At 41.5% G+C, this 10,294-nt stretch overlaps 1 protein-coding gene across 1 annotated transcript in view; it reads left to right on the forward strand.

Annotated features, from left to right (window-relative positions):
• LOC118400931 (melanopsin-A-like) overlaps positions 1 to 10,294 on the forward strand; it is a 64,349-nt gene that overhangs the window by 43,134 nt on the left and 10,921 nt on the right. Inside the window, exons 7-9 of the mRNA XM_035797967.2 lie at positions 934 to 1,041; positions 4,920 to 5,115; positions 5,206 to 5,376. Coding sequence (XP_035653860.1) covers positions 934 to 1,041; positions 4,920 to 5,115; positions 5,206 to 5,376 — 475 coding nt within the window. The remainder of the gene's footprint in view (positions 1 to 933; positions 1,042 to 4,919; positions 5,116 to 5,205; positions 5,377 to 10,294) is intronic.

The following is a 10,294-nucleotide window of genomic DNA, read 5'->3' on the forward strand; positions in this document are numbered from 1 at the left end:
CTGCTGGGGCACACACAACCTCTTTAGCTGCTCCTTCTCATCTGGGGAAGGATCTTTGTGGGGCCGTCTGCTACAAATTCCTGCCGAGTCACCTGCGGCTGCCGTTGCCTTTTTCCACTGCTCTGCAGTCCCATAACGGAGTCTTTCATCTGGGGTTTAAGCATTCCAACATCTCGGCATGCTCCCACTTGACTGAGGAAATCCAACCCTAGGATTTTGTCATCTTGAATATCGGCCGACCAGAGCTCTTGCTCCACCGAAACGTAGGACCTGAATTTGAGGCCGTTTTATACAGCATGAAAACAATCCTGCAGCAATAGGAAATGTGAATTATTATGTAGATTATAATTAATAAATATTTTTGTAAGGATTACTACATTTTTCGTAAGGGAAAATCAAGTCAGAATATCAAAGAGGAAATTACAAACTTCAGAAGCTTTTTTAAACCTCAAATGCACTTCAGGGTAAAAATGTAATGTGTTGCAGGAAAGTTCTCCTGCAACATGGTGATGAAATTAAGATCCAACATCTGTATACTGTCTGTATGTCCGTGAGCTCCCCTGTCACAGTGCAAAGACACAGGAAATGTACAACTTGTAGTGTATTTGAGGTTTAAAAAGGCTTCTGAAGTATTTCCACTTTGAAATTTCTGACTTGATTTTCCATTATGAAAAATGTAGTAACCTCTAAAAATGTGTTGTAAATTATTATGTGGATTATAATTAATAATTTCCTATTGCTGCAGGAGTGTTTTCATGCTGTAGAAAATTAAATCTGTATACACCCACTTATAAAATCACTTCTTTCTATACAAATACTACAATGCCGCAGCGACATTTTCAAACCTTGACCATTCAGGTACTTTATATATTGTATTATTCTGCCTCACAGCTTACCAACCTTCTCTTCCTGTCTTCTCCATGTCTCCTGTAGGTATGCAGATTTTCTGACCCCATACATGAACTCAGTTCCTGCTGTGATCGCCAAGGCTTCAGCCATTCACAACCCCATCATCTATGCCATCACCCACCCCAAGTACAGGTACCGCAGTCTTGCTGCCACAAAGATTAAAGATCAAACCTATTAGTTGCATTATGAGTCAAATCTTCTTACGCAGCCGAACCCCATTTGGGAATTCCATTGAGCAACAAAAGTCAAAGAGCTATTTTTCCATTTTTTTATTACACCAATGTGATACTACCCCAGTAAACCATTCCATCCCATGAGAATCTATCAAATCTGAGAGACAGGAAGGGTATAACCCCTGCAAGCTAGCGATCAGACTAAACTCTCCACTCTACAATCACTCAGAAACCTGGATATTAACTCAACTGGACATCATTATAATATTCTCACCACACAGGAAGGATTCTAAATGAATATATAGGGGACCTAGATTCTTTACCACTGTGTACTTTTTGGTTTTTAGTAATTTAGGTTCACTGCTCAAGGTAAATTATTGCTTATGTGTTGGATGTACACTACCGGTCAAAAGGTTTAGAAAAACTACTCATTCAAAGGGTTTTCTTCTTTTTTTTAACTATTTTCTACATTGTAGAATAATAGTGAAGACATCGAAATGATGAAATAACACATATGGAATCATATGAAAAAAAGTCTTAATTAAACAAATCAATCAATAGATTTGAGATTCTTCAAATAGCCTCCCTTTGCCTTGATGACAGCTGGCATTCTCTCAACCAGCTTTATGAGGTAGTCACCTGGAATGCATTTCAATTAACAGGTGTGACTTGTTAATTTGTGGAATTTATTTCCTCCTTTAATGCATTTGAGCCAATCAGTTGTGTTGTGACAATGTAGGGGGGCATACAGAAGATAGCCCTATTTGGTAAAATACTAAATCCACATTATGGCAAGAACAGTTCAAATAAGCAAAGAGAAACGAAAGTCCATCATTACTAAGGTCAGTCAATACGGAATATTTCAAGAGCTTTGAAAGTTTCTTCAAGTGCAGTCGCAAAATCCATCAAGCGTGATGATGAAACTGGCTCTCATGAGGACCGCCATAGTAATGGAAGACTCAGTTCATTAGAACTACCAGCCTCAGAAATTGCAGCCCAAAGAAATGCTTCACAGAGTTCAAGTAACAGACATATCTCAACATCAACTGTTCAGAGGAGACTGTGTGAATCAGGCTTTCATGGTTGAATTGCTGCAAAGAAACCACTACTAAAGGACACCAATAAGAAAAAGAGACTTGCTGGCGGCCAAGAAACACGAGCAATGGACATTAGACCGGTGGAAATTTGTCTTTTGGTCTGGAGTCCAAATTGGAGATTTTTGGTTCCAACCGCCATGTCTTTGTGAGATGCGGTGTGGGTAACCGGATGATCTCTGCATGTGTATTTCCCCACCGTAAAGCATGGAGGAGGAGGTGTTATTGTGTAGAAGTGCTTTGCTGGTGACACTGTCAGTGATTTATTTAGAATTCAGGCACACTTAACCAGCATGGCTACCACAGCATTCTGCAGCAATACACCATCCCATCTGGTTTGAGCTTAGTGGGACTATCATTTGTTTTTCAACAAGACAATGACCCAATACACCTCCAGGCTGTGTAAGGGCTATTTTACCAAGAAGGGGAGTGATGGAGTGCTGCATCAGATGACCTGGCCTCCACAATCACCTGACCTCAACAAAATTGAGATGGTTTAGGATGAGTTGGACAGCGGGGTGAAGGAAAAGCAGCCAACAAGTGCTCAGCTATGCTATGTGGGAACTCCTTAAAGACTGTTGGAAAAGCATTCCAGGTGAAGCTGGTTGAGAGAATGCCAAGAGTGTGCAAAGCTGTCATCAAGGCAAAGGGTGGCTATTTGACGAATCTCAAATATACAATATATTTTGAGTTGTTTAACACTTTTTTGGTTACTACATGATTCCATATGTGTTATTTCATGGTTTTGATGTCTTCACTATTATTCTACAATGTAGAAAATAAGTCAGAGCAATAACATCTGCTAATCATGTGTATGTGACCAATACAATTTGATTTGATTTGAACACCAAGCAACAGTCAACAAAGAGCTATTTGAAAGATGAATGCTTAAAACCAGCAAATCAGATTGTTTGGGGACAGACTTGGTGGAGACAACCAAGCACTGAAGGTGTTCCTTGGTAAAGATTGCCACTCCACCACATTTGGAAGATCTGTCTTGCAGAAGAAGGTTATAACCAGAAATATTCAAATCAGTGTTTTAGAACACTCATTCTTAATCATGTCTCAGTAATGACCAACACATCTGGATTGGAGCTGTGAACCCAGACTTTCAATTGATCCATTTCAGGTAATAAGCGTCTAGTGTTAACTTGAAGAAAACCCAAGGTTTTCCGAGGGCAGGAATGTGTGAAGCTCGAAATCTGAGAACAAGTCCGAATTGGGTCTAGCAACAGTAGACAGGCCAGGGTGTACATGCAAATTTCCAGATATCATCAGCAGCAATACAATTTGGGCATGGCAGAGAGGGAGAGCTTTGCTGTGTTGATTTTTTAATGACATTTGACTGTGCATCAGATGGCAACAAGATTATATTGTATAGCAATTTCATCAGGTAACATGAATACACCGCCGGTGAGAGGGGGTTAGAATGGAAGGCCACTGTAGTACTGAATGTCCAGAGGTTTTCAGTGTTAGTCATAATTTCCTCTGACATGATACATCAGGCCCCTGGCTAGTCACTGACCCTAGTCACACTCACTAGACTATATATACAAACCATACACACTCACACACACTACATTGACACTCCCACACAAAACCCACACACATACGTTACATATGCCCACACATAACACACACACTTAGACCGACACAAGACAAACACTCATATTACACACACATTTTTACACTCATCATTTGCTGCTGCTGCGCTGTTCTTTATTTTACTCTTATTAATATCTATCCTGATCATGTGCATAAACTCTAATATGCATATGGTTGTTTTAAATGAATCATCATCTTAGAAAGCACTGTCCATTTCGTTGTTAGGCTTTGAAACGATATGTTTTACACTCAGTTTCAACCTGCTGTTGAAGTTCTTTCTTCAAATTGATTAGCCTTCAGTGAGGTGAGTTTTAAAAGTACTGTAGGCCTACTGTTTTGTTGATGTGTGTTTGATGTGATTTTCGACGGCATTTGCATTGATGTCAGAGTGGTTAGAGGGACAATAGAAAACTGAGTTCCAGCCCATTAGGACCTGATGGTAGTCAGCAAGTTGGGCACTAAAAAAGCATGTCCAGAGTGCATAAGAGGAGATTACAGTGACTCATCTGTCACGTGGTATTTTACTGCGGTCATGACTCATGACTGCAGGTGTGGCAGTAATATGGTCACCGCAACAGCCCTAATCCTGATGCCTCGTCACTTTACCTTCATGTACATACTGTGTCTACCTACAATACCTCATATTGGCATGTAAGTTTCTCACTTATGGTTGGCATAAATTGTGATATTTGCAAATGCAATATTGCAGTATTTACTATCATTTAAAAAGTGTACTGTTTTTGCGGCCATTACTGTAGAATTTACTACAGTGTTTTTTGTGTGGATAATACAGTAGTATTTACTGTAGTATTCTACAGGAGTGTTTCCAAACCCCGGTCGTCGAGTACCCCCAACAGCACATTTGTTTTATTGCAACCATGGACAAGGACACCTGATTCAACTTGTCAATTACTCATCAAGCCCTCAATGAGCTTAAGGAGGTGTGTTTGTCAAGGGCTACAACAAAAATGTGTACTGTTGGGGGTACTTGCGGACCAGGGTTGGGAAACTGACATTCTATAATAAAAGTACTACACATGATCGAGGGATACTAAGTACTGTGGTATTCGATAGTAAACTGTAGTATTTTTTCATGTGGGTACACCTCCTTATTTTCCCCGCTCCATTCTGTCTTCAGGATGGCCATAGCCAAGTACATCCCATGTCTGGGTGTGTTGCTGTGTGTACGTAGACGTGACCTGCGCTCCACCGACAGCAGCTTCATGTCCACCAGACGCTCCACTGTCACCAGCCAGACCTCCGACATCAGCGATCGCTTACGCCGCACCAGCACCGTCAAGTCCCGCCTCTCCTCCGCCTCCGACAGCGAATCGGTACGGATAAATATGTCCTGATACATGTATGTGTCTTTGTCTGTCTGTCCAGGTGTCTATCTGACGGTTATGTAATGGTCCTTCTCCCAGGGCTGGACAGATACAGAGGCTGACCTCTCCAGTATGGGCTCCAGGCCGGCTAGCCGCCAGTTGTCCTGTGATATCAGCAAGGACACAACCGAGCTACCAGCCCTCAAGCCTTACAGCTCCTCCAGCTTCAACTCCAAGATGAAGAGCAACGACTCTGGCATTTTTGAGAAGGTAACTAACACATCAGGGCAAGGTCAAGTCAAGCGGCAAGCCTACTCTCTGTTCCCTTCCACATGTTTGACAATGTTCTGAATGCGCGGAGGATATTTTGGGCTCTAAAGGCAGAACAGTGTGAATGGTTGTCTAACACAGTAGAGGTCACTAAGAGTCAACATCAAGTTAAAAAAAAAATCTCACCTCACTAGTACTTATGTGTTATAATCCTGAAGTATAGAAATAAATCACACAGATATGTAGCTTCGGCTTCAAGTCACTTGTAATGAGTGACCTGGGAAGCCCCATGTGCCCCTATATGAATTCCTAGGTATAACCAATCAAACTCAGATCAGATATCAGACAATAGAACACACAGATCATATTATCAAAATGTAGATTAATGAATAGCATATTACTTACTGGTATACATTATGATTCTGTATTATTATTTAGTTATTATTGAGACTTTTAATTCTATCACATGCTCAACTCCTAACATCAATACACGTTAATCTCACCAATGGTACCTAATATTCAGTGCCTCTACCTGAGAAACACCTAATCAAACAGTAACACACTTGAAAACAGCTTCACCAATCTGTCTTTACTGTAATGCAATAAGACTAGGCAAGAACTAAGTCCTAATTTCCATCAGAAAGGATTTCTCTCTAATCTGCCACAAATCTAAATGCTAAGCCGTTGGCCTTTCTAAAATATTGAATTTGGCCTTTACTACTATAGCCCATAGGAAAGTGTTAAAGAACACATTCATAAAATAGAAAAAGAAAATAAATCGTAAGTAATACGGTTTTGAAGTGTATGTCCTATATCTAGGAGATATAATACAACTCAGAAAAATATTTAACCCCTTTTTCTTTTTGGCACAAAACTATTTCCAACTTTCCATTAATTTGTATGGGTTACCTTTAGTTTGTAGCCCGAATGTTTTGGGCGTTACCAACTTCAGACGAGTCCTGTAGGGCTTGTTGGGATCGTAGAACAAAATGGCGAACACCACCATATCTGTGAGAGTCTCCCCTTTCAATGGAGTGGTCATATTATTAGGCCAAACCGCTCAGATGCTACAGACGTTTTTGCGCGAATACAGATTTTCGGGATGTCTTCTGGGCTGACAAACAGCGCTCTAGCTCTGTCATTTTCCACATCAGATTGCGGAAGGGCGACAGAGGAGAATGTGGTGGATTGAGACGCAGCCCATGCAAAAAAACAGCTATCTCACTTAAACTGATGGATTTTGATGGGATCTGTTATAATGTTTCTTACATTGACACACCGGTCCGTTAATAGACTTTAGGGGGTTAATTAAACCATATTTTGGCTTGGAATGCAACCCTGGATTTGTGTGAGCCAATCGCATGACTCCTAAACTAATCTGGCACCTCATTACAGACAGGATGTTACGGATCAACTGAAAGTCACTCCAGGAAATGTCTTTACAACATATTGTTATAAAATGATGATACAATTATTGACAGAGATTCGATCTCACTGTTCATTAACTGTCCCCCTTTGGTGCATTTGCCCTTGTTCACTCACTCTGAAAAGCCTTTCATCTGGGTTGGAGCTGCAGTATTACAGTATTCAGAGGTTTGACCCCACCAAGGCACTAGATTCTATCAGATCCGCGCTAGCCGACATCCACATATCAGTTGATGTAGCCGTGTTAGAGCCATCACAAGCAGCTCCTTGCGTTACCATATCGCAGACACTGCCATTGGATGCAGTGTCCATGACAAGGTAACGATGCCACAGCCGACTTTATACACTCAAACACTCAAATGCGTGATGTTCTATTGTCTACACTTTGATTAGACTGATAGGCCATAACCCCTCCCCCCCCCAATCCAAATTCACACGACAACATGCATTAGAATGTCATTATTTCTATCATCGATAGAGCCTACACTTTCTATATCCGATTTGAACTTCTAATGCGGTAGGGGTCGGCCAATGCTGGTTTATGCTCTATCTGAAATGCATTAGAGCACCAGCTTTTCCGGACTACTGTGTGATCACAGTCTCCGAAGCCATTTTCTACAGTCAAATTAGTGGCCTCATGGGTGAAACATTATTAATATATTTCATAATTTCAAAATTAATAAACATTCTCTCAAAAAAGCTGCTGATGTCCGGTGTTTCAATGCGAAACGGTTTTGTTATATTTCAGTCTTCTGAGATGTATATGAAGTGTATTATTGGGATGTAAACTCAAAATGTAATATATTTCAACTCTATATCCGGTACAGGTCTCTTCTTTTTTTAAAGCCCATAACCATATGTCTGAGGTGTTTTCGTTTGTTTCAAAATAGATTAGTTTAAGACGACCAATAAATACTCTGTGTGACCCTGATTTAGCCCATTGCAGTAAAAAGTTAAACAGGTTAACATTCACAAGGCCACAGAGCCAGACGGATTACCAGGACATGTACTCGCTGACCAGTGTCTTCACTGACATTTTCAACCTCTCTCTGACTGTCTGTAATGCCTACATGATTCAAGCAAAATGCCATAGTCCCTCTGCTCAAAAACACCAAGGTAACGTGTCTAAATGACTATCACCCCATAGCACTCGCATATGTAGCCATGAAATGCTTTGAAAGGCTGGTGATGGCTCACATCAACGCCATCATCCCAGACACTCTGGACCCACTCCACTTCGCCCCAACAGATCCACAGACGACACAATCTCTATTGCACTCCACACTGCCCTTTCCCACCTGTACAAACACTTATGTGAGAATGCTGTTCATTGACTACAGTTCAGCGTTCAACACCATTGTACCTTCCAAGCTCATCACTAAAATACGGACCCTGAGATGAAACACCTCCCTCTGCAATGGATCCTGGACTTCCTGACAGACCGCCCCCAGGTGGTCAGGGTAGGCAACAACACATTTACCACGGTGACCCTCAACACGGGGGCCGCTCAGGGGTGCATGCTTAGTTCCCTCCTGTACTCCCTGTTTACACACAACTGCGTGGCCACACATGACTCCAATACAATCATTGTTTACACACGACACAACAGTGGTAGGCCTGATCACCGACGACTAGACAGCCTACAGGGGGGAGGTCAGAGACCTGGCAGTGTGGTGCCAGGACAACAACCTCTTCCACATCATCAGCAAGGCAAAGGAGCTGATCGTGGACTTCGGGAAACGGAGGGCTGAGCACGCCCCCATCCACATCGACGGGGCTGTTGTGGAACAGGTCCAGAGCTTCAAGTTCCTCTTTGTCCACATCACTAAGGAGCTATCATGGTCTACACACATCAACACAGTCGTGAAGAGGTCACGGCAATGCCCCTTCCTCCTTTTGAGGCTAAAAAGATTCAGCATGGACCCTCAGATCCTACTGTATGTGCTATGTGCACAGCCAAACAATGGAAATTATGGATTCGACTTCCACTTCACCTCCCTACTGCAGCGTGCTGGTGGCAAACTTGCCAGATTAAATATTTGAAAGAGTCCAGTTTATAAAGTATAAAAGTGATGTAAACAAGTGTATAAGTGTCATTTTATATTTATTTAATTCAAGCTCACTATCGTTAGCTAGACAGACCTACTAGTAGGCTAGTTCTGTTATGATAATAACGTTAGTCGTGTTGTGGTTGAGATCTTTAAGGCCCAGGCCATCCAGCTAGCCAATAACTGTAACAATAACTATAATGAACAACTATAAGCTACATAACTTTGGTGAGCATCCACACTAGAGGAACGTTTATCCTTTTAGAGTCCTGCACCTGTCAACCCACTGATCAATGCATCCTACTTGTCTCTGCCTATAAGGTGGTCGCACAAGATGTTCACGAGGTCTCTAACACGTTGCGAGCATGTACACATACATGTTATTCAATCATTTCATCCAAACTACTCGTGCGCGTATGCGTGGCCAGGCACTAAAATATAATTTGGTTCTATTTTTGATGCATGGCGTGCTGCAAGTCCCACCTCTGCCATTTCCTCATTGGTTTTTAGGAGCATATACCCACGTAGGTGATTGAAATATGTACTGAGGTCCACACTCCAGTCCAGATGGTAGTGGTTGCCAACCGCCATATAAAGTCCACAGAAGAATAAGGGATTACTAGAAACTAACTAGGTTTCCCCTTTATCTGTAGATTAATAGTCGGAGTAGAGAACACATGATTTTGTGTTGACTCAACGGGTAAAAATTCTACAAAGACACAGAAAAAAAGGACTTTGTGCATTTCAGGTAAAAGAACAACCCAATGTTTATATCCCAGGACAAATTAGCTAGCAACAGCAAGCTATCTAGCTAAATGTTCATGAATGTTTAATGTGTTTCGACCTGTCCCGAAATTAATATAGTTGGTTCAGAGTTCGTTTTGATATTTCAACCTGCATGTCCTGATTGCGACTGGTGTGGATGCTGCACACGGACGCATGCGCGGCCCCCGTCTAGTCAGCATGTAACACACAGATACTGGTTCAGAGTGACCATTCAGTGCTTTCAGTGTTCATTGTCGTCGTGACAACTGCAACTAATACTTCAATGCAGTAGGATGCATGTACATCTAGGCTTAATGAAAAATAATATAGTAAATCTTATATAAATGTAACAATTCAAAAGCAGAAAATGCCATTTAGCCTGCATCTTTCACAGCATGTCATTGCATCATTACTTAAGTGGTTATTAAGTGATTTCCATTTTTCTAAAGCTTGTCAATTCCTTTGGGTCTTCTTTTTCACTGTACTCATCTCTGTATGTCCTGTGCAACTATTTGCAATGCATCGGTACAACGTTATCACAACAATGCACTTTCTCTCAACTTTCCCTTACATGCATTTTCTATGCTGCTGTAGGCCTGTTTTACATTCAGCAATTGGCAAGAGCAAGCCTGCTTCTTACCCCGAATAGGCTATTCGGTCTAGTATAAAACTTAAAATAA

The sequence above is a fragment of the Oncorhynchus keta genome, chromosome 2 (assembly GCF_023373465.1).
Source record: "Oncorhynchus keta strain PuntledgeMale-10-30-2019 chromosome 2, Oket_V2, whole genome shotgun sequence".
Lineage (NCBI taxonomy): Eukaryota > Metazoa > Chordata > Actinopteri > Salmoniformes > Salmonidae > Oncorhynchus > Oncorhynchus keta.